Raw genomic sequence first — 25,985 nt, forward strand, 5'->3', positions numbered from 1 at the left:
GATATATTCAGCAGCTTAGATTAGCACTTCAACAGACAAAGAAGATTTATACAGACCTCCTTTGTAACTGATAGTTCCAAGAAACTAGAAAACTATGAAGATAAAAGAGTACTTTGCTCTCCTTCCATGTGTGCAAATAGAAAAGATAAGCTTTGCAGAAACACATGGATACCACCTGCAAAACAACTGTATGAGCACAAACATAATAGATCTGGTGTGATGATCCTCCTTGCCCCTTTGAAGTTAATAGGAGCTTTGTAAATTGAGGGTGTGCATAGGGATAAACATTAAGTCAGATAAAGCTTGATTCTCCTCCCCTTACAATGCATTCGCAAGTTCTTAGCCAGTGTACATTTCTTTGAATTGCCACATTAGATTCCACTGGCATAATTATAATGCCTGATATATATGCATTATTTAATGTCTGTTCTAAATATGGTTTAGTACAGTTTGCCTATATGCTAAAATACCTTTACAAAAAAAATGCTATGCCCTTTTGTTTTTTTCTCTCTACTGTCTCTTCTTCAATAACGTGCGATCTAATTTTTCACACTGAGAAATTTCTAGGCTGGGGCATTTATTCTTGGAAATAAACCCCAAATATATCTGTTTGACTTTTGCAGAGTCACAAAATTTGACTGATTTTAACCTTTCAAACTTCATCTCTAGCACTATCCAATGCACACCTCTATCTCCAAACACTGTCTCTACCTGTGGACAGGAAATAAATCCTCATGCTCTCTTCAGAGCAATTAACACCTGGTCTTCATCTCAAACCATACTAATCTTAAAGAGACAAATGAGTGTAGTTAACAGAGGTACTGACCATTAGGTACCAAGAAAGATTAAGTTCCACTTCTGTCATTACAGTACCTGTCACGTTGGCAAACCTGTTTTGCCCCGACCACCTTTCTTAGCACATAGCTCTACCTAAAACAGTGTAGAATCGTGGTTAAAGTGTAAAATCCAGATTCAGATCTGCAACTTGGTCACTGCATGACTAGAAACAATCCATTTAGCTACTCCGTGTCTCACTTTTCTCATCTGACAAAGGGAGATAACAGTACCCACTACACAAGTTTGTTGCGAAGACTGGATACATAAAGGCATAAAGTGCTTAAAGGAGTGCTTAGCACCCTGTGAAACTATGCAAGTATCAGTTATTACTGTCCATTAATGGTAGATCATCTCTAGGTTCATTTCATTTCTAATTATTTCATGAGCCTGGGTTTCTAGTTTCAGGTTAGATTTCATTTTCTTCATGAGGCCATTCTCAACTATTCCAATCTATATTGACCTCTTAATTAAAAAAACAAAACACAAAACCAACAACTATAAACTTTACTGTCTGTAACATTCATCTAAGTTGTAGTCATATAATATTTTTATTGTCAATATTATGAAAGTAATGGTGTTAATAATTACGACCCTCGCTTATTTTATCCTTGTTCCACACCTATGACATCCTCATTATCGGGAGCCCCTTGTAAGCTGAAAAAAATGGAAGTATTGGAAGATTAAGTGACTTACCAAGGTCACCCCCTAAAAAGCAGTAGACAGGGGCATGTGCCTAACTTGTGGAAGCTGTTCTCTGGGCTGCTATGCTAACTCCTCACTCTACTGTAGCTTAACTGTCCTCGGCATGGTTTTCCCTTCTCTTCCAAACTTCACAGTGTGCTTTGTGAAAACAGGGACAGTGGGTCTTTTTTTAAAAAAAACAAAACAAAAACACACACATATTTTATGCATGCAAACTTTATCCTATATAAATACTTAAATATTTGTCTGTATTTATCTTGACATTATAACTATGCAAGTAATACAATTCCTAAAATAAAATGACTCTGAGCCATGTGTTTCCCCCCCAGCCGGCTGCCTCCCCTCCCCAGCCCCATAGGCCTTGATCGCCGGCCAGCTGACGCCACCTGTGCACGAATTCGTGCACCAGGCCTCTAGTATTAAACAGATATTGACATTTTCTTACTTCCATAGAGCTACTGAGTTATTAAATACTAAACTGTGTGACAAAATCTTGACATAAAATATCTTATTCAATCGTTACATCAACCCATTTACTCTCTCCCTTTACTTGCAAGTATTAAAGACATTAGAGAATTAGTTCAAGATCACAAATATGGCAATGGAGGAACTAAGATTTGAACTTACACATATTGGGATCTAAAGCTGACATGTTGCCTTGAAGGTTATAGCTACTTTAAGATCTTTACTTCGGTGCTGAACAAGCCTCTGATGTTAGTAATTCTAGCTTTATGGTGTTGTTGTTGTTGTTTTAGGGACAGTTAGAATCTACTTTTCTTAAATGTAGCATGCAGAGTCCAATTGTTGGGTCAAACATACCTGGTGTGGTAGAAGCTCAGGCACTGTCTAATAATTCATTCATTGGAGTAGTAGCTATTTTATAAGGATGATCTTAGGTCATTCACAATATAAGTAGCCAATTACTTTTAAATGAGCTTCCAGAGTCCATCTCTAAAGCGGAATACAATTTCATTGCAAGTAGTGTTACAGCAAAGGTCCCATCAATTAATTTTTATTATTTAAATAAGAGATGAACATAAAATTAGCACCCTTCTACTCTAGTTCTCATCTTGATTATTGCTATTTAGTGAAAATTTTTCTTCAGGCTGAGTGAACACTGTAATCATTATTGCTTTCCATTGTAAAATTGCATCTTAGTTAAAAAAATCAACATGTTTAGCCTTTCAATGAATACATCAGCTTCAAAATCAACAAAAACATTGAAGATGCAGGCAATTTTGCTAGAACCACAAATTCAGGTGTCCTTGATCAACCAGAATTCATAACCCGTAATCTTAAACATAAGATGTTAACTGATTCTGTAACCAAACCTATACTTCAACTTCCAAATATTTTCAGCTCAACTTTCTGTTCATGAATCCTTCTTGTCAAAAATGACAGTTGGTTTGAACAAATAACACTTCGGAGTGTCTTCTGACAGTATTACTAAGGACGTGCACCAAAATGCTTAGTGTTGTCAACAGTAAAAGGTCAAATTAGTCAAACCATTTTACAGTATGTGCAGAAACAGCCTATAAGTTGATACCAACACATATAATTTCTGAGCATGGAAAAAAAATACACCACAGTAAGTTAAGGTGATCGAAATGAATGCATTTATGATACATTGTATAAATTATTTATTTTATACATATTTCATGCATATTTGTGTACACATAGAATAAAAGTTTATATATAGTGCTTTCTATGTGCCAGACATATATGTATATTTCATATAAATATACACGTTACCTTAATTCTTAAATTGCTCTAGAGCAGCGATTTTCAACCTTTTTCATCTCATGGCACATATAAACTAATTACTAAAATTCTTTGGCACACCAAAAAAATTTATATTTTGCCAATCTGACAAAAAATAGGTATAATTTTGATTGATTTACAAAAAATAATAATAGTAATTACCTACCCTTCTTGCTCCAAATTGACTTAAAAAAAATCATATGCCTATACTTGTATATAAGGATTTCTGGTACCAAGAATTAACCAATCAAACATAACCTTATTATGTGACATGACCAATAAGATGCAACTCTATTATATGACCCATATATTTCTGGTTCAAGACAGGGCATTCATACCAGAAAGCTATTGTTATGTTGGCTGTTGTCATTTTTTTTATTTGACAATCTAAGGGAAAAGCAGTCAGTGCCCCTGACTAAATAAACACCAGCTGAAAATCACTGCCCTAGAGGAAGGTAGCATTATTATTCCTGTCTTAAGCAGGAGGGAACTGAGGCACAATGACCTTAACTTGCTTAAACACGGTCACACACCTAGTAAACAACAGAAATTTGAATTCAGCTGTCCTAGTCCAATGCTTTGCTCTTATGTACTACACTGACTATTCAGTCCCCTGAAAGAATCACATCATGTTTATATGATATGGCTTTCGTTTTTGCAGCATTAATACTACAAAATACCATGGATAGATATTTAAAAAGTAGCATCAGACAAAATGCCAAAGGCGATGTTCAATCAATCTCAGTATAATCTTAGCAAATGTTTCTGGTCAAATTATACAATGCCCAAAGCTAAAGTGTCCTAAACCAAAATTTAAAAATCTTCTCTTGAGAGCATTATTTTTTTTTTACATAAACATTCAGGATTCCTGAAGCTCAAAGCATGAAGATTTTCATAGACTAATAGCGAACTTACCAGGCTGTCTACTCCAACCTTACTTTATATGTGTGTTATTTTGAACAATATATTATAAATTAGAAAAACTTTAATAATAAATATTATTAAATAATAAATATTTTGAAGTTTTCCATTTTTCCTTGATTTATTATCTATCTATACAAAAGCCTAGCAACCAGAACGGCAGAATGACCAGAACAACCAGAACAACCAGTGGCTATGATGTGCACTGCAGCAGCCAACCAGCCTGATCTGGGCCCTGATCAGCCCTCTGCCCCCAGCTGACCGGGCCCCCAATGGACCCCCCTGCCTCCACTGGGGGAGAGGCCCACCGGCCAACTGCCCATGGCCCTCCCCACTGCCAGCCCAGTCCAATGGGCCCCCATCGGGGCGGGCCGGATGGACCCCACCAGTGCACAAACTCATGCACCAGGCCTCTAATATTCTATAAACATACAAACTTATGTATGTGTATAGGCAGGTGGCCAAAATACTTAAATGTTAGCCTTAACATGACTGATTAGCACATTTTGTTGGGATGCAAACAAGAGGAAATGTTACATGCTGAATCTCGATTCTGCCATTCACTACGTACCTGTGAAACTTTGAGAGTCTCAATAAACCTATATGAGCCTTGTTTGCCCTGCCTACATCCCAGGGTCACTATGAGAAGTAAATGAGATGTGGGACGTGAAAATGAACCCCAAATTCCAAATTGCTAAACAAATATAAGGGATTAGTATTATCACGAATATTGTTTTTATCATCTAGCATAATGCCTGGCACTATGCATGCTTGGTAACTAAACTTATTTTTTGTTATGGAAAAAAAAATCACTGTAGGCATTTAACCAAAAGAGCAAACTACGTTTTTCCAAAATAAAAATGTCCATCTTCCGAGTCTAAAACTATTATGCATTTTACTATAAAGTTAATATGAAAATAAAAGCAGGTTTTTTTCCTGATTTCATAATCACAGCATTTGTGTTTATTTTTCACTAAGTTTACAATAATTGAAATTTTATATTAGGCATTTAGGAGGCATTTAATACCAGTCCTAACAAAAAAAGGTTTTAAGTATTTAGAGAGAAAGGGGTTTGCTGATGATTAGAAACTGACAAAAATGTTAAATGAGAAAACATTATTTTATATAAAATAGAGACGAAGCCACTTGTATATATGGATCTGCTTCCATATACACCGTACACATAAATTCCTATGACTCCCTCTAAATGTACATTAGAGGCTAGGTCTATACAGTCCATAAGCACATTATCCAAACCTTCAGAAAATGCCATGTAAAAGCTAAGGGCCTAAATTCCCACTTTGATCAATGGTACAGCTTTATCACAAGAGGGGATGACTGAAGTTTATTGATTAGCTGATAACCTTCTAATGCACCAGCCTTTAATCTACAATAAAACGGTGAGTGGAAGGAGAGCTTTCAGAAAGGCCAATGGGGCTTGATTATCCTAGAAGAAAACAAAAACGTGGAGAGGCTCAGGAAGGCAAAAACATCCAGAAAACCAGAGCAATGGCATCCAGTTACTGGGCTCCCCCCGCAGCCCCGTGAGTGGTGATAACTGTCACCTGACATTCTCGCCCCAGTGCCAAGGCCTAGGCTAGAGAGTCACATCAAATCAGCATAATGAGGCCGTTGTGTCCAGGAGGACGAAGAAAAACAACCTGGAACAGCAGTACAAGTTCATTTCGCAGCATGACTGCCATTTCAAAGGCAAAGCTAATGCTATTGAAGGGTTTATGTCAACATTATCCATACATCTTGATAGGAATGAGTGGCTTTTAACCACGGCCAGTGGCCTTGATAGCATCTGACAGAACTTTTGCTGACAACTCTGTGGCTGGAAGAAAATCTAAGAGCATCTTATGGTTAAGGACTAAAGTCAGTGTTGAAAAGTTCAGGGGGAAAAGCAGCCAAAGGGGGTATACATTTCTCTCTGGTCAAAATGTATCCAGAATTTTGTACTGACTTACAAAACTGGATCATACTTAATCTGAAAAAATGAAATCACGGTACACTAAGAATTACGTAGAGACACACTGAAATTGGTAAAGTAGATAAAAGCCTGGCATAAAGATGTGTCAAACTGAACTCATTCCTTCACCCAGCAAATATGCATTTATGCTAGTGAGGCGGCAAAGTTTAAAAGCACTTCTTTAATGAGAATATGGTTGGAAAATTATTTCTTATTCTGGTATTACAAATAGAGATTAGATAAAAGGTCACTAGTAAGTGCAATTATCTTGGTTCATATCATTCTTATTTGCTAGTTTCCCAACACACAAGTAAGAACATACAATCTTTCTTTGAAAATCAGAGAGCCCAGTAACCACTATGAATTTAACTTTTTCATCTTAAAAATAAAAGTTTTGGTGTTATTAATCTACAATGTCTCTTCAAACTGCAGCTTTGGAATTTCCGTGAATACTTACTACTATTGAGGAATTCCATGATACTACTGCTTTAAATAGCAACTAGTACTCAACTAACTTCTGCTGCTACAACTATTACTGTCTTTATCACCCAAACAGATCTTCCCCCAGTGAGGAAAATGTGCCATGCCTGAAACATTTCTGAGGTCAAAGACTGCACATAAACAACATGCAAATATACAGTGTAGTCATAAATCTCTCAATCCCTGGATAAGATAAAATAGTTGAGACAATGTAGCCTAGATGAGAGTTGGCGTAGTTCCCAAGTTCTCCCCTTTTGCTTTTCTACAACTACTATCTTGAACAAGTCCACAAAACATCGCTTTTCAGACAAACACTTAGTCATCTGATTATTTTATGTCCTAGATTTCTCTCTATATAAATGGAAACAATACCAAGTTATCTCAGAGTAGTTGTATTAAATAGAGATTACTGAGACATGTACTGTGAATCTCAAATAATATTTAATAGAGAACCCTAATCTGATAACTGATACTAAGCTCTAATGTTACATAAATGCAAACAGTTTTCCATTACCCTTCAAAAAAAAAAAAAGGAAACATGGGAAAATAAAAGCAGATATGTGAATTAGATTTCAGACAACTTAAACCATGTGTACATGAATAAGTGTTGTTATTTTTTAAAAAGATTCTAAAAACCCAATAAACTATTCATTCAATTCAATTCAATTCAATTCAATTCAATTCAATTCAATATTCACTGAATACCTACAACATGTGAATTATACAAGCATGAGTAGGACATGATCCATCCCCTACAAGCCAATTGGAATAGAATTAAAATTGAGATGTATATAAAGCACTTATGGGCACACTAAGAATTATGTAAAATTAATTCTGACCAAAATAATCTAGGAGTAATAACATGGCTCACAAGCATTCCAGGTTTTATTTGTTTGTTTGATTTGAATCCTCACCTGAGGATAGGTTTATTGATGAGAGAGAGAGAGAGAGAGAGAGAGAGAGAGAGAGAGAGAGAGAGAGAGAAAGGGAGAAAGGGAGGGAGGAAGGAAGGAAGGGAGAGAGAGGGGAGAGAGAGAGAGACATCAATGTGAGAGAGAAACATGGATCAGTTGCCTCCCCTATGTGCCCTGACCAGGGATTGAACCTGCAACCTTTTAGTGTATGGATGACACTCCAACCAGCTGAGCTACCTAGCCAAGGCATTCCAGTTTTGCAAACAGAAATATAAATATAAGATTTCTCTACAATAAGACATAAATAAAGGAACAATCACAAGTTAAGCCTCTCTTCCTGGATCTAAAAATCACTCCTAAGAGGACTGTAAAGCCAAAACTAGGAGTAATTGTGAAACCTCTGAATGAGTTAACAATGTGGCATCTATAGCAAAATGGACTTCTTTGCTAAGCCTTAGATTTAAATAACATTCAAATAAGATCGCATACAAAATGATTACGCAAACTTATTTTTAAAGTTTAATCAGACGTTAAACTCAATTATTGACAATTTATCCATGATAAATTGAGAAAATGGTTAAGAAGGTAACATCGCTCTCAGCTAATGTCAAATGCTAGTAATTGTTGAGGAATAATTTATTAGATTTAAAAAAACAACCACATTAAACTGACCATTTTTACTTAATAAGACACAGCATAAGCTCTCATTAGGAGAAAATTCAATAACAGACAGAAGCAAATATGTCCTGTCCATATTAAGTACATGTTCAATGTTATAAAAGAAAAAATGGGAAAAGACTTATCTAAAAACTCCTAAAAACACTAAACATACAATCATGACATAAAGATTCAGTTTAGCTCAGATTTTTTCTTCTTTACATTTGATTTCATGAAATTTACATATTCTATGAAATGGTGTCCCCAAAAGGTACTTATTTTCATGACTGCTGTGGCTTTATTTGCAAAAACTAACAAATGTGTTTGCTTTTTTTATTCATCACTATACGTAAGCGTATATATTAAAAATACTTGGTTCTGCAAATAATGTTCTACCTTCATCCCTTAGCAAATTTTCCAACAAACACTGTTTGGCTATTAGGCTAATGAGTCCAGTTACTGCATAACAACATGCTTATTTAATATTGAGTAAAGTTCAACCAAAGATGGCACAGATCGCTTTTCTCAAAATAATTTGTTACTAATTATAGGCAGGGTGAGTGGAAAGTATTTGTTGACTTACTTCCTTTGAGCATGTTTCTGGAGTCAATTTGTAGGATTATTTGTTTTGCTAACGGCAACATTAAAGAGGGTACAAAAAAATAGGAAAGAATAAACTAAAAACTTAGGTGAGATATATATCACTTTAGTTTTCAGCTTTAAATGGACCAACAAAGCCCAGCTTTGCAGAAAGGTTTTGTTTTGCTGTTGTTGTTTTGTTTTGGTGTTTACTTGGCAATTACATCTGAACTATCTATCTGAGGAAGAATGAGCTAGTAAAACCAAAAAAAAAAATTGACAGGATCTACTAAAGCAGACTTCCTTAAAATTGATGTAATTTTCTAGCTGTAAGTATCTTGTCATTTATAATGATTTCTATTTCCCCATTCTGTTTTTTTCTAAAGTCCACTTTTAAATTAGAGCAAGAATTCACCATAATTAGAGGTTATCCTTTTTGTGTGTGTTTTGTCAGAGTGTTGAAAAAGTGTCCTGGGAAATCATAATGAGTCTTGAGCCTAGAGATAGTTTCCTTGTCATCAATAAATGAAGGATAGCTGACATGCCCAAGGTATCGGCATCAGACTTGGTTTCTTCTCTTTAAGCGATCGATTTCAGAGAGGTGGCCTAAAACAAAATTCCTTGCAAGATGTAGCTTTTTCCCCCTCTGAGTTTCTATTTTGATTTGAAAAATATGTCGCTTGTGAAACAAGCAAGCGCAACCTAAAATGTCTGTTTTGTTGAAAAGGTGGCCGCTGGACTCGGCGACAGGCCCAAGGCAGATGTGTACCAACCGCAGAAGAGCCAACTATCTGATGACAAGACTCCCTGCTGGATGCCCCTGGAACAGGGTGGGGCACCCAGGGCTTGAGTCTAACCCACAATGACAAGAGTCACAGTTTCCCAGGTGTCCTCCTAAACTAGAATCGATTCTGGCTGGGCAGAATCAACAGGCTGCAGTGACCTTCTCACAGCTGCTTGTCAGAGAACACAAGCAGGAAAATAGTCTGTGCAAGTGGAAAATACACATAACTCTAGCAGAGGCGCCCAAAACAAAGAAACTATTTTTATATGAACTTCATTTTTAATTCTCTGGTATATTTAAGTAGTAAAATGACAACATATTACTTATAGAAAAAATTTCAGAAAATCTATTGCATAATGAATTGTAAATAACAGTGTCCATCATACCAATTCATTGCAAAAGAGTGACAGCGCCATCTTTATTCTACAAATGAGCACAATGCCTAACCCTGTGCTCCATGGAAGGCCAGCAGCAGAACCACCTCCCAGCGCCTTAGACATCCCGAGGCCAATTCCAGACCCGAAAAGTTAAACTCTCACAGGATCGGGAACGTGAAGCTGCATCCGAACAAACCCCCCAAATGCTCTTCATTCATTCTCAAGTGTGAGTAGGAGTATAATGACACAGCTGATTACTTTCAGAAAAATCATTAAAACGTATCCAAAATGCATCCTTCTCTGAAAAGAGCAACAGACAACATCTAAAACTGACAAATCAAGATGTTGTAGCTCAAACATATTGTTTAGTATAAGAGATAAAAGGGAGAAAAAGTGGCTGTATCTAGAGAACCAGGCTGTATGGATTGGAAATGATCTGTGTGTTTTCTGACTCTATGAATGTATTGCTTTAATAAATTATTTAAACTGCAGAAAAGAAAAAAAACACACACAAAGCATCAAACAAACCAAAAACCACCAAAACGATAATAAAAAGCATATAAAAAGACACAGAACCTTCAAGAGCTAACTATTGCTTGAATCTCAGGTGTACTACCTCAGATGATGAAGGCGGCAGACAGTTCATCCTTGAATAAATTTGTGTCTGACCACATTGACATGTTTAAATACGCCTCAATTTTTTAAAAAAATAAAGGAATCAAAACACAGTAACAAATTTATGTTCTCAAATCCCAGAAATGGACTTCCTCTTTCAATGTGTGCTCCACTTCTGGTAAATACAATCAGAGAAATAAAAGACCAAGTCTTTCTAGCCAGTCCTGTCTACAAATTTAATCAGGCAAGAAAGGTTTCCAAATCAGTATTGAAAAGTAAACTTTTGTAAAGTACTTAGATGTGCAGAAAGGAGCAGAGGGCAGGAAGGTGGGTTAGTAGAAAGTCAGAAAACTAAGAAACACATCAGAAATGGAACTTTTCTCTCTCGGGCAAGTACATGTTCCTATAACAGAAATCGTTCAGTCAGGGTCCACATAGACCTGTCTGATTTTCAGCTTTTTAAGGAGATTTGTAACAGTAACCTCACATATTTTCCCCCACTTCACTGCTAAAAAAAGACCCCAAATGCGATTCTTTTGTAAAACTTAATGCCTAATAAAATAAAGCATAGAAATAACATATATTTACTTGGACAAAGTATCACTGGGTAATAGTGGCTTTAAACATCTGAGTCCCCACACACCAATTTGTCTTGATTATTTTCAGATGGGTCACTAGGATTGCATTACAAAGTTCAGTTCAAGTACAGAAATTTGCAAACTTTAAATATTTAATTTCATAAACATATCAGAGCCAAGGTTATTATTCCTTTAATGACATTCTCATTGACTTGCATTCCCGTGTTCTATCTTGATGTTAAGAGAAAGGAGAAAAGTTACAAGGATCTATCCTGCTGGGCATTTTGCAAAACCCTGGCTCTACCTCTGGGATGCACTGTGTGAATCACGGTAAACATCGAAAAGTATAAATGGGAATAAACTAGTTAGAAAAATCATAACACATAACTTTGTAATGAAGAAATGAGAAGTGGGAGATTGAAAAACAGTAGTGATATAATTAAATTTAAAGCATATCATTTAAAATATGCACTTATTGGTGTATTAAATTTAAAACAAGATTTAGAAAAAATCAGTTTGTATATAAATCTGTATCGACCTAGGAAAAACAATGCTCATGTTATGTTCCAAATACTTTTAAAATTCTCTTTTCTGAAGATATGTAACTTTACTTTCTCTGGACTAAAGCATATCCTGAAGTAATTCTTTATTTTTCTGCAGAGTGTCTGATTTCTGAAAAGATTTGTTTGTCAAGAAACTATTTACCAGAGCCACTTAATTGTCTCTCTTAACCTTCACTCATATCCTAGGAGACACTTATAGGGAGTTTTTTTGTTTGCTTGTTTTCAATTCTCTGTATGTGCTTTAAAAGTCCACATCTTTCAAAGGTTAGCAAGCTACAGTATACATCCTTAAATTCTAGATTTCCAGTTGATATATTTTTTTCAATAAAAATAATGAATGCTTGGGAATGTTTTTAGAGGGTACCCAACTCTTGTGGCTTAGTCTCACTTTCACAATTTCTGAATGCTCTATTCTCTACTTTGCTACGCATACTTATCCATGTTAAAGTCAAATGGATGTTCTATAATCCAGTATTGAGCAGAATCTTGCAGTTCATTCTCCTAACCTACATTTTACCAAAGGGCTAAAGCAATAAAAGCCAAAACAGAAGCATTTTATTTGATTGAGGTATGTAAGGAAATCTGATTATTCAGGTTTGAAAAGATAGCCCCATAGAATTTATAGACAGGCCACACAGGGGGGATGGAGTTTCTTTCTATTCCTAGAGATAGGATCCCTCTGCCCCACTAAGCATTCCCAGACGAGAATCAAACATTTGTAAAGGGTATTTAGGAGACAATATAAGCTTTCAGTTCCAATATTTGATAACCTTCTCCATCCAGAAATCCTCCTTAGAATCTAATCCATATACCCTATTCCTCTTTTTAAACCATTTCCCTCTTGTTCCGTCCGGAATGAAGACTGAAACTGCTGGTCACCATCATCAGAACAACAGTCCTTTATGTCAGCAAAAACTTGAAATAAAACCTCCCCTTTCTTTTCATTAAACTATTTCATATTTCTTTTTACCTTTGTTTATAAGTTGCCGTTAAATTGAGGTGTTTATTCACAGTCCCAGAGCCACATTTGTTAAACTGTAAATATCCACTAATTGAAGTAAAATAAAATTTCAGCATTCTGAAAATGTTTAGCTAAACATTCATGGTTTCAGCATATTTTTTCCAGAACGAGACCATATATATCTATATATCTCTATATATATCTATATATATCTATATATCTCTCTATATAAATATATAAATATATAGAGAGATATATAGAGATATAGATATATATTGCTTTAAAGCATGGTAATATGTTTCTACCTTAAGAAGGGAATTAGGACTTAGAAAATACCTCAGAGAAGCTGATCGTGATTGTGATGACAATTTTACTTATTGTGCTTTTAGAACAAGCAAGGCATGACTACGACACACTATTGATCCTTAAGAGTTCACAGTCTTATTGAAGAAAGACAAGTATCTAAAATATTATAATATAACAAACACAAGAGACAAGATGTTAGAGTCTAAGTCAGCAGGGTAAGGATGGCAAAGAAGAGGTCAAGAAAGATTTCAATGAGATGAAGTCTAAACTGAGTCGGGAGTAGGAGTAGGCGGCTCACCAGACTGCAAAGAAAAAGTAAAAACTGCTAAAGCAAAATGAGCATGTGCAAAGGCAAAGAGGCATAAAAGAACTCACTGTGGGGAACTGAAAGATTGGAAGGGCTCAAGCTCAGAGAATGGGGAGGGACAGGGTGCTGGGATGGCAGGAGTTAAACTGAAACAGTCAGTAGTCCAGGGCTCAGGTTATAGAAGGATGCTCTGGACAGCTAAAGCATTAGGACTTTGCACTGAAGGAAGTTGCAGCGTTGGAAGTAACAAGGTCAGGTGGCTGTGCTTTGATGCCTCTGCAGAGAGTGGACTGAAGGGAGGGGAAACTAAAGGCAAGGATGCCAATCAAATGGCTGGTTCACCAGTTCCTTTGAGGCAGAATGTGAGTGTGAACTAAGGAAGTAAATAGGGATGAACAAAGCCACGAAATCAAGATAATTTTAAAAGGTAGAATTGGCAACTTGGTAAGCAATTTGAAGTTAATGGTAAAGAACTGGGAGGACTGAAGATAAATCAAACGTTTTTTCCACTTGGGTGATGATGCCATCAACTTAGAAAGGCAAGAGGAGTGGGAGAGAAAGGCAAGAGAAGCAGGAGAGAAAAACAATGATGTCAACACTGGTCTTACTGAAAGTCAACTGTCTGTGGGCCACCACACTGCAGACCGGGGTTGCTGTGTAAATGCTATTTAATGCCGACAATCAGCTGAGGGCTGAGGGGGTGAGTCCAGAGGGGCCGCATTTTTCTAATTGCATAAGGACCCAGCGGTGTATGAGGGAAGAAGCCCAGCAGACAGGGCAGAGGGGAGACCCCGGCTAGAAATCACAACGTTGGAGACCTCGCTATACAGAACTGCGCTGGCCACCACAGTAGCCAATAGCTACATGTCTATATAAAGTCACAATAATTAAATTTAAAAATCCATTTCGTTAGCCACAGTTATGTGCTCAGTGACCAATGTGATCAGCGGCTCCTACATCAAATGTACATACAGATTTTCCCTTCATCACGGAATGTTCTATGGGATTGTGTTGCCTTAACACATGGAAGATAAGAGGAAAGGTTTGGGGACAGAACCTCAGGAAAGAGAAAGTGAGGAAGATGAGTAGAGTGAGAGGGAGGATTCAAAGGCATATGAAGACAAAGGGAAAATCATACCACTGTGACCAAGAGAGGATACTTCAAGGAGACAAATAGTGAAGAATAAGAAAAACTAAAAAGAGATCAATTAAGAAAAGGAGCAAAAAAAATGACGTTAGGGTAGTTATTTTACCCTGGCATTTGGCATAGTGTGTTGGAATCATTACCAATTTTTCAGATGTGAAATGACTCAATGAGAGGAATTCTCCCACTCAGATGACACGTTTAGCTTTTAGAAAAAAAACTCAGAAGCCCAGAGGAAGGGAAATGTTGGAAATATGACCATTCTCTTCCCACACTTTAATGAAGGGGAGGCTTTCCTTGCTTAGCCATCATCCAGCTATCATCCTTCTGGGAGTTTCTAAGAGTCTCTAATTAAGGTCTACAACATTGCCATATAGGTTTCTTGAAATAGAATATCTAATAATTATACTCAGACATCAAGCAACACAATTCTCTTTTCATATCAAAAAACCAAGCTGATAGAACAGCAGTTACCAGGGGCTGTGGGCAGACTTTTCTTTGTGAAGCTATTTTTTTAGTAAGTACGGAGCTTCCCTCTGGGATGGTGAGAAAGTTCTGGAGATGGGCAGTGTTGATGTTTGCACAGCAATGGGAGTGCCGCTGAACTGCACACTTAACGATGGTTAAAAGGCAAATTTTCTGTTACATAGATTTTACCGCAATAGGAAAGAGATTTTTAGTGAAGCTGAACTAAAACGCAATATGGGAGAGAATCTGGAAGAAACCTCTTACAACTCTTGACCCATGGGACAGTGAAGATACCAAACATAAAAGCTGAAAACAATGCTGGCAAACACCTGTTACTTGAAGCAACATGGGGATCTGCGTTAGATTTATGATATTAGGTGGGAAAACATGGGTTTGTAGGCTGTAAGGTATTAAGCATACTTGGTTGCTGCGGATGATACAGCCTCCTGTGGAAATGTCAATGGTCTGGAAAAATGGAAGTTGGAGTTTTAAAGGGTGCTAACAAAATAACAATGTATTGGGTCAGTTTCATCAGCAAGATGGCATTTATACCCCTTTCTTTACTATTTGCACCTCAGGTCAAGGCAAAGCATAAATATCAGAGGTAAATCCCAAGGCAACCATGTTTGCACAGGCGAAATGCTCACTCTGCAGTCATAGGAGGGAGAAGGAGGGAGAAGAACCGAGAATCACTCGCCACGCAGCCTCTGACAGTCCGGCCTTGCAGCAAGACTCGCGGAAAGAAACACTGAAGGGATCCTAAGACAAACTATCAGGTGCTCCCATTTCTGTTACTGCAACCAGGAACAGACTGTGAGGCTAAAAACTCAATCCAAGCAGGTCAAAGTTCATCAGGGCAAAAACTACAATAAGCCAATGAATGTTTGGCCCAGAATTTTTATAAGCTATATAATAATCGTCTCATGGATTTTCACTACTGACTGTCTTCCATCAGCATCCAGACTTGTCTTGGTGAAGATATTGAAAGACTGGAAGTAAACACTTGCATGCCCTGGGCCTCCCCATTCCTTCATCCAGGATATTGACCAAACATAGAGAACAGGACCATCTTTTAATCCAATCAGTTTTCCTGAGCTACTATTCAGAGCTCTGCACAAATCACACGGGGATTCTGCTGATGCCACAATGTGACAAATCACATCACCTCGGGACTGCAAGCTAAAAAGGCATTAACACAATGCAAGAACAGACACTGGAAGTGGAAACAAACCAAAGAGAAAGAATGGAAGAAGGAAGGAAGACAGAGAAAAATTTAAGAGATGAGTCAAACTATACTTACAACTTTCAGCCTGATAGTCTGGCACAAACTGCTCATCATTGTCAGGTACCTGAGCTGAAGGGAAAAAAGAAAATTAAAAAAAATAATTAAGAGAAAAACTGCCAAGACTTAAGGAATGTCAAGTAAGATCTTCCATGCCAGATATTTTTAGGCTGGGATAAAATTTATGATTATTTGCCAATTAGCTTCTATTTAAAGTGGCATTGGCAGCAATACTTGAGAGGGGAAATTTCAGCAGCATCATTGTTGTCAACTAGAAAACATGTATGTCAGAAATATAATGGTGGCAGTCCCTCTGAATTTCACCTGCCAGATGGAAATAAAAGAGACATGCAAAGTAAAAGAAGCCATAGGATTTCTGTTAGCTGCAGTGTTTCTTTATGCAAGTAAAATATATGCTTTTGGAGTAGAGGGTATTCCATTTACCCACTGCCAGTGCTTAAGGGGCCCGTTTGAAGTAACCACATAATTCTTTCAAATAATATGCAGTTATTACATCTCTCAGGGATTCTGCTTTCTAGAAATCATCTGATTTTGGTAAGTTCCATCTATTGCAAATTAGACTACCATAATTAAAAATGTTTGCCCTAAATTTGGCCAGAATATGCAACTAAGTTTCTTAAATTATTGTCATCTATCTTGGCCCTATATTATAAAATGTTACAATTCAATGACTATGGTCATATTAATGCAAATAAACTCCATCTTTTCATGCAAAATATTTTCCTGGTTACTAGTGAGAATTAACAAAAAGAACATCATTATTTCATCAGTCTTAATGTCAAACAACTTCCCTATTTTTAGTAAGGGAAAAATTACCGAATAGCAAGGACTTTATGCATTCAGCAGCAATTAAAACACAAGTAAACTTTTTCAGTTCTATAATATTTTCATCATGGTTGATTGAGACATCAAAATAGGCTGCTCCAAATTGACAGAATATTACAAAAACAAGTTTTCACATGCACACTAATGTGCACACTCACACATATATAACTACCTAAAATAGAAGTTAGGTTACTTTTAATTTGGTAAAAATGTAATGAACTATCATCCTAATTAACATTAGTTGTGATCTGATTAGCTAGTATTACTTTACTAATATTATGTAATACTGAACCTTTTTATCCAATCAAGTCATATTTAAACAGATGTCAACTGATTTTTTTTTAAAGAGCCTATTCTGTATGGGGGAATGCTTACTAAAATAATCAGTCTGTTGAAAAAGTTTTGTGTTGGTAATTCAATTGAGTTAAGACAAATTAAACATAAAAAATAAATTCTATATTTTAAAAGTTTAATAAAAAGAGGTTTACAACATACATATAATTAAAGGTTTTTTTTATCAGCTTATTTAGTAATATTTTTAAAAACAGAATTATTTGGTTAAATAAAATGTATATTATTAAGAACAGAACCAATGGTAATTTTGCCTATTATCAAAATATATGGAGCCTGACACCCATTTTATAACAACTTTCTTCTGGACACCAATATTTAAACTTATTAAATACAAACCCCATTCTCTGCCACAAAATGAAACCAAACAAATTAAGGGCATTTTCCAGATTATAACTGATGCCTATTTCTTCAGCCTATATTTGAAGAATGGTATTCTCTTCATATTCCACTAATATCTGATACCTAACTAACAAAAGTCGTACAAACTTCAAATCACAGTTTTGTAACTTGCTAGCAATGTAAACTGTGTAACATTATTTAACCTGAGTGAACTCCATTTTACTCACCGGTTTCATAGCGATAATAGAGATTTCTGGTGCGGATTAAATGAAATAGTCTAAATAAAATGCCAGACAATGCCAGATACTCAAGAAATGTTGTTTTCGTCTTTCCACCACCCACTCATTTTTTTTTTCATTTCACTCACAATAAAACTGCTTCAATCATTACAATGCAGGTTTAATATCTTGATTTCTAATGAATTATATTAGACATGGAAAAAATTAACAGCTGAAATTTGTACATTGGCATTCTCTTAGCTACAAACATTTTTCTTGCATTGTAGGCAGCTTGGGTTTTCTTATAGACTCACAAATTATAACTAGAAGAGTACCCTTTAAAATAAGTCTCTACACCAAAAAAATTACAAGAATGTTTTTGATATCTATTTAATAACTAACAGCAGGTAGACAGAATCAAATCCTACATATTTTTCCAATCATATCCACATGTTTTGGTTTTCCTTCTAAATTAACAGCTAAATAGACATAACTATTGAGACGCAAAAATTATCAACCACAACAATTATTATGCTTTTAAAAAGCCTATACTTACAAGAATTTAATAAAAATGTAATATCGCTTTACAGGAATACTAGTTAAAAAAGTATATTTGCAACTGAAAATGCTGGTATGAATGTCCTAAAGGCCAGACTTTTTTTTTTTTTGTTTTACTACGATAAGACAAAGTTGCAACTCCATAATATGTATCACTTCAAGAAAGGCACAAAAATCTCTGATGAATGTGAGTTGTGTGATGGGAAATGTATGCAAAGAAAAAGGCAAAACTTTAGGAGCAGAAGGAACTAGAAGTATACAGAAAATAGCTGCATACTAGTAATTTGTAAAAAGAATAAAACTTGCTATTTCTGTTCTAACTCTTTAACATACTGAATAAATACTTCACACTTACGCTTGAACATATTACAGAATTTTAACAAAAAACATATGACTCACATATTTCACAGAAGCTAATCTTCAGAAACTGAATGGACCCAATGAAATAGCAGGCTACTTAAATAGACAAAGGCTTAAGTCTACCTCTAATATGAAGTTAGAGTAAAAGGAAAGCAGTTAACGAAAAACACAAGTTGGATCTGGACAAGGAAAATATGACAAAGTATTGCCACACTCGTAGAATACATTTCATTTCTTCCTCTCAATTCATGGGAATTCTGGGAAGCAGCACACTATAGCTGCTAAAAATTCGTGACAAGTCATACTAACTCCAAAGTGGAAAGTTAACAACAGAGGCCAACCTAAAAAAAATTTTTAAGAAGGGTTATTTTTTCCCAACTATCTATTATAACTACGCTTGGAATAATCACCTTCGAGGAATGAAAATGTTTCCACACACTCCGTAATTAAAGAGGAAGGGGCAGAGTAGGACATAAGGGGAAAGTAGATACTCAAAGACCAATAAAAGGCTTTCAAGAAGATTGAGCATGTGGATTTTATTGGTAATAGCTGCAGCGGCTCTATCAGATCATTGCACGTTAATAGACAAGTTGCCATCAAGTCTCAGGACTTCTGCTTTCAAAGGAGAGTATCTGCACCCTCAGCTATTTGCTTTACCTCGATTATTATCCAAAGGTGCGTTTCTCTCTCTCTCTCTCTCTCTCTCTCTCTCTCTCTCTCTCTCTCTCTCTCTCTCTCCTACATAGCAACACAACACATATCATGCTAAAGAAACTGATGAAAACAGTCATGATGCCACAGAATCACTAACCCTAATGCTTAATTTTAATGTATTTTCTTAACATTTCACGGGGAGGATGGGGGGCAGGGCAGTTTTTAGTTTGCCTTTATTTTATGCATATTTTAACCTTGCAAATGGAATAATAATCATTACTTAAGAAAAGGTGAGCATTTACATATTTTCCAAGGTTGGCTGCAGGCAAGGAAAAAAAAAGCCACACCTTTTACTTACAAACTAGGAGCCTGTAGGGTTTCTCTTAAAGCAAGAGAGAAAAGTGGAAACATTACAAATGAAACAAATGTCAAGTATCAAAGGGGTTAATATTTAATTAAAACCAGTTCTATCCACTGTAACAATGACCTGGAGCCAAACAAGGCGGAAGATGTATGAGTCATTCTTTCTGCCCGTGAATGAGACAGCTGATCTCCTCAGCAATTCCTCCAGACAAGCAGGCAGAGCTGGAGTTCTGCCTCCATTCACAAAAACACAGTCCAGCATGAGCCATGCGGCCCAACCACAATCTTTTCATGTCACACCCTTCTGTGGGCCGAAAGCTAGTCAACTTGAACTTACAGTATAAACACTGTTTTCCAGCTCTATCTCCAATACAGTGCAGATCCAGGAAGGTACACGTTTAAAGAAATGACAAGTTTAAAACATGAATCCCATAGATATATTCTCCCTACTTCATAGGGAACTTGCCACAGATACGTAAATGTACAAAACTAAAAAGCAAGGAAGGAAAGAGGCAAAGGAAAAAAAGGACGAAAGGAGGGAAGGAGAGAGAAAAACCATTTTGAAAAATGCTCTTTTTTTTTTTTTTGCCTGTTATTCAAAGTTTCTCTATCCTAAGATTTTAACAGAGTGCTGCTGACTTTGTAGCGTTTCACTTTGAACAAAGGGTTAAAAACAACTTTCTTCAAAGAAAGTGAAATTCTAAGTAAAAGCAAAACAACAAGAAAATCAACCTTCGCACAGTGGTATTCTGTTAAATGCTAAAATGAAGCTGCAGGCCATGGAATAAAATAATCATGAGGCCACTAAGCCTGGCTTTATACCACATCCGCTTTTAACATTAAAATGATTGCACCAGTGTGTAAGCATTAATTAATGCAGAAGTATAAACATATTCAAACAGATAAATAAAGGGGCTATTTCCCCAGGATAGAAACATCATTCATCCTTGCTAAAGACATTCTGTATGTTCTAAAAGAAAGAAAACAGTAAGTTTTAGTTGTCTTTAGTCTAAAATTAGCTTCAATTTCTAACTCTAAATTGACCTGTAGTGACTTAAAAACTTAAGGATAGCTCAGAGCTGTTTCTTGCCAAATATTTTCTCTACAGAGGTCTGATGGTGATGATGATGATGGTGATGGTGATGATGATGGTGATGATTTTCTTAACTACAAGTTTATACACAGGTCAAATGGAATCAAGTCATATTACAAACTCTAAGAAATTACACATTTTCAGTAACTGAACTGGAAAAGCTTAGCTATATTTCAAAAACATTTACTACAGCCCTCTGGAAAACTATATTATGCTACAACATAACCAAATTCTACTCTTGAAAAACATTATTTTGCAAGTAGACCTTAGATGAAAGGTATTTATTTAATTCCAAAGAATACTTAAAAATATAATCCATTACTCTACCTGCTCTACCTGCTCTCTTTTAATCAAGTACAAAAGATAAATCTTTCTTTCACATTTTAGAGAATTTCCTGGTACAATGCAAAGAGGAGTGGTAGCCCTCCTAAAAACAAAAAAAAACACTCTTGTTCAATTATAATAAATAATATAGACTTCCATGCTTTAATGCTTAAATTCTCAATTCCTTTTTTTTTTGTAAACCTCATAAAAAAATAATGCCATTTTAAAGCTTTTACTTCTTACTGCCTCACCTGAAAACAAAAAACATTCAAGAGCACCTCCAATTTGTTCCATTTTAAAAAGTTACAGTATAATTTTTTAAAAATGAAAATGAGTACATTATGATGGAATATTATTGCATGACAATATGTATAACATATTATTTAAGAAACTTCATAATAAATGTCTCTACTTTTAAGTCAACCTGATTATTTGAAGGTCAAGTAGTAATCAAAAGAAAAGAAAGAAAAAGAAAAACAGCCTTATCTGCATGATGTAAGGACCTCTGGTGTAGAAAGGTTGTTCTTGAAGATAAAACTCTGACTCAAGTGTGGTGGCAGCATGAAACCTGACTTACTACAATACCACTGGAAAACATTTTACCCTGATGGCAGCGAATCACTGTTGGCTTTTTTCCTTAATATTACTGATGAAAGGGAATCTCAAGAGCATCTAACAGCAAAAATAACATTCAAAAGTTGCTATGTATTTACATTTAATATGCGTGAAGTGTATGAGGTCTTTCTGGTGTGTTAGTAGGTAAGCTTTAATAACAAACTTTAGAGGAATGCAATCCTTTTAAAACTTAGTTTTACATCCTTCTCTTTCTGTCAACCCCGCCCCCCGCTCCCCCCCCACCCCCCTACACACAAAAGGGTCCATTTAACTATGAATTTCTAGGACACCATTCGCTGAGGCACCACTTAAAGCAGGTTGTGAAGAATAAGACATGACCATGATGTTGACAGGATTGATACTTGAACTCATTATTTCATGGGATCAAATAATTGAAATTGCCTTTCTGTCAGTAGCAATCTAATTCAAAAGACAAAGGATCAATAAATAATTGTACATAGTTACAATTACAATAGAAAGTAGCTATAGCAAAATTTAAAAGTAGGCACATTCTTTTTTTAACTGTTACTGTGTCACTGGAAACATTGCCTTTTCAGTTTTTTTCAGAATGAAATGTGATTATTTTAAATCGTGGGATATATGTTAAAAATCTTTCAACTGTAGTGTTAACGGCAGTGTTAGTACTTTGAAAGTGATACTAATATAAAGTTATAGTCTCCACAAAAATATTTTTGATCTCTGGAAATGAATTTATTTGAGAATGGAATTCTATTTTTAGAGATAACTAGTGAATTGAAAACAACTGGTTCCAACCCCACCCTCAAATAGTCCTGCCTTATCCCAATTTCTCCTTCGACATAAAACACATTTCTTACTCCATAATAATTTACCTATGACTAAGCCATATATTGCTCTTTGAGTCTAATTTAGAAAATTCTTACAGGGAAAAACAAACATGCTAGGATATATCATCTTCCAAGTATTTAAGGGCTTTGATAATTTCTTAAAATGATTTTCACATGACAACTAACTCGACTCTCAGGTCCAATAAGATTTTTGGACCTGTTTAACTTCCCAGTGGAATTCTAACTCATGGAAGAAACTGGTTAATTGCCAATGATCTTTTTTAAAAGGGTCAAGATGCTTTAAAATTCCATGGTCAGTTTCTTGGCTACAAAGCATTATAAAAAGAAATATGTAAATGGTTCATGTCAGCCAATTTGGCAATGTTTTATTTTCTGGATGTCCAGAGGGACATAAATGGACAAATCCAGCTACGAAAAAACTAGTGTAATTTTGAGAATCTCTTCTTAGCTAATATTTTTCAAGATGACAATAAATCAAGTTAAAATGCTAATGCAAATGTAAATTTATATATATAATTTTATATATATATTTGTTAAAAATAAAAATATGCAGTCTACTAACAAATAGTGTTAAAAAAGATATATCTCCTCACTCTTCTATTCAATAAATCAGATTAACCACTTTTTTGCTTATATCATGATAGGGTAAATTAATGTGAACTACTTTGAAAAAACTGTATCCATAGTTTGTTAATAGAAGCCCACCCTGGTATTCAGTACAACAGTCTGAGGACTAATTCCTGAACTTACTTAACCTTATGAATTCTTTTCTAAGTAAAAGTCCATGTACCTCCAAATACATGAGTCATTTTCTAGGTTTATTTTATATAAATAACTGAGTAAGAATAGTCAGTGAAAAGATAAACTCAGATAAATTATGCAAATTACTTATCGAGTGACAAACAAAACAAGTTGAAAGGAAAAAACTGTACTAAAACTGATTATAAAATGGTAGGAGTCTGTCACAGATTCCACATTTTAAAATTCCAGGAACAGAGTTGCTATGCACATTCAAAATCAGCCAGCAAGTGCACTGACTTGGAATCAATGAGACTTAAACATCTTAAAGAACAAACCTACCTTCCCGGACAATTTAAATAGATATTTTTAATTATTTTGGATAAGTGAATAAATTCCTTCATAAATATAATGGTCTTGCAAGCTTCAACTTTGCAAACTAACAGTAAAAAGTTAATACAAGAACCTCTGTGCAATATTTTCTTTAAAAAGTTACATTGAAATATATGGCTTATGTTGCAATAATAAGTAGTCTATTGCAATAAGTTTCATTTACAGAGACAAGCAGAATGACCTTTAAATATAACTAAAACTTTTATTAATACTTACCTTTCATTAATATACAAATACAATCACCCTTTTGGATGGGCTACCAGGAAAGCTATTTAACTTAAAAGGTTAAAAATATAGCAAAAAGCTCTTTGGAGAACTAGAATATCAGCAAAACAAAGAAACTTATTTTACATGCTAACAGCAACTTGATCAACTGAAAGCAAGACTACTGATAAAACACAGCAGTCAGCCCCAAATAGCAACAGAAAGACTCGGCTTCCACTTAAAGAGACCCTCTCTCTTCTTTTAACCATCTTAAAAATCTGTTCCAAAAAGTGCATGTATCCCATATAATGTAAAGACAGAACAAAAGAAAAAAAAAACACAATTATACACAATACTTAAGTACCTATAATTGTCTTTGTTTCCCACCAAGTAGATCACAGGATAAACTTAGTATTTCACAAAGCCAAAAGAAAAATTTCAAATTATGAATACCAGCAAAAAATCCCTCAACATTAGGCATTTCTCAAGTTGTATCAAGCTGTACTGAAGCACTATCTCACTGTTCCTATAAAGTTTACACAATAAAAGGTACAACAGATTGCAACACAGATTTTTAGCAAAAAGTAATAAAAAATAAAAGTCATGCCTTTAAAGGGCCCCTTGCTATCTTAAATAAATCCTCATAAAAGTAACAGAACAACAAAGGTCAATTTCAACAAACATCACATAACAGTAACAAATAGAAAACAGTTTAAAATTCCTCAAAGCCACAAAGATTTATTTTAAAGCCATAGATTTCCTCAGTATTGGATACACACCTATCGTTCTGTGTTGCGAACAAGGTGGGAAGAAGACACTTGCACTTAAATCCTGAAGCATCCCGTCCTGATGAACCCAGAGAAACTAATTTCTGCCATCAGAAAAGTCCTCCACCAGAACACCAAATAATGACATGCGCTGCTCTAAAGGAAACAGCTAGCCGGGTTCTGGCTCTAGGAGGTCTCTGGAGGTACAAGAATATAAACCTGATCAATTGCAATTAAAATCTGAACAGAGGCTGAGAACTTGAAGTCTTGGTGCATTAGTTCTTGCCAAAAGCAGATGTGATTGTGAGCTGGAAGCAATTTCTCCTGGTAATTTGTGATGACACTGGGTAGTGCAGCCCCAGATTCCCCAAAGACAAACTCATCAGAGGCTCTAATGTATGCATGACACATGAGGTGGCTCTTTTAGAGCTCAATTAATTGGGCTGAACATTAAGACAGCAAGTTCAGGTCTCTCCCCCCCCCCCCCTTCTAGAGGTGCGTTCCCCTCCTTTTAAAGCATTTTTTTTTTTTTACTTACCTTCTGCAAGCCATGTTTCCTGTAATTGACTTAGGTCTTGAAAGAGTTCTAAAAAAAAAAAAAGTCAAAGAAATAAACAAAAGATTTGCAAACCTTTAGGTTTCATTAAATGGAAATGTTTGTCATAAAACTTTCATATATCAACTTAATTTGGGGAAGGGGTCAATAAAAAAAGAAAATATAATTCATAACTAACAGATCTCAATAATCCTGCTCATTTTGGTGGTTATTAAGCAATACTTCTTTTAAAAATTCTTCTGGTCAACTACATAATAAAGTCAGTATCTACCCCCCCCCCCCCACACACACACACTTTTTTTTTTTTTTTTAACAAATAGCTTAAAAAGCTCAGGAACACCAAATAGCATATATACAATAGGATTCCAAAAAAAGCTTAGGTAAAGGTATGTCCACAGAAACCTTTTCTAAACATATTCAACTTTTGTAAAATAGGGATAAGTTTAGAAAGACTGAAAACTATTGTATTTATATCTTCTGAATTTTATATCAGAGCTATAACAACACATGGTATAAATCTCAAAGTACTATATGTTTTCAGGTTCAATGCCTCAAAGAAAAAAGGAAC

The 25,985-nt window shown here is 35.4% G+C and overlaps 1 protein-coding gene across 4 annotated transcripts in view; it reads right to left on the minus strand.

The window, feature by feature from the left end:
* The window catches only part of ETV1 (ETS variant transcription factor 1), a gene marked incomplete at its 5' end in the record, with an annotated part of 86,725 nt that overhangs the window by 57,882 nt on the left and 2,858 nt on the right, over positions 1-25,985 (minus strand). For 3 of the 4 annotated variants that reach the window (XM_081101918.1, XM_081101916.1, XM_081101917.1), the window contains 2 exons: positions 16,227-16,280; positions 25,400-25,447. In XM_081101918.1, coding sequence (XP_080958044.1) covers positions 16,227-16,280; positions 25,400-25,447 — 102 coding nt within the window. Of the gene's footprint in view, positions 1-16,226; positions 16,281-24,873; positions 25,059-25,399; positions 25,448-25,985 lie in introns of those variants that run through there. The other variant, XM_081101919.1, reaches the window with a different exon arrangement.

The sequence above is a fragment of the Myotis nattereri genome, assembly GCF_964212035.1.
Source record: "Myotis nattereri genome assembly, chromosome: 11".
Taxonomy (NCBI): domain Eukaryota; kingdom Metazoa; phylum Chordata; class Mammalia; order Chiroptera; family Vespertilionidae; genus Myotis; species Myotis nattereri.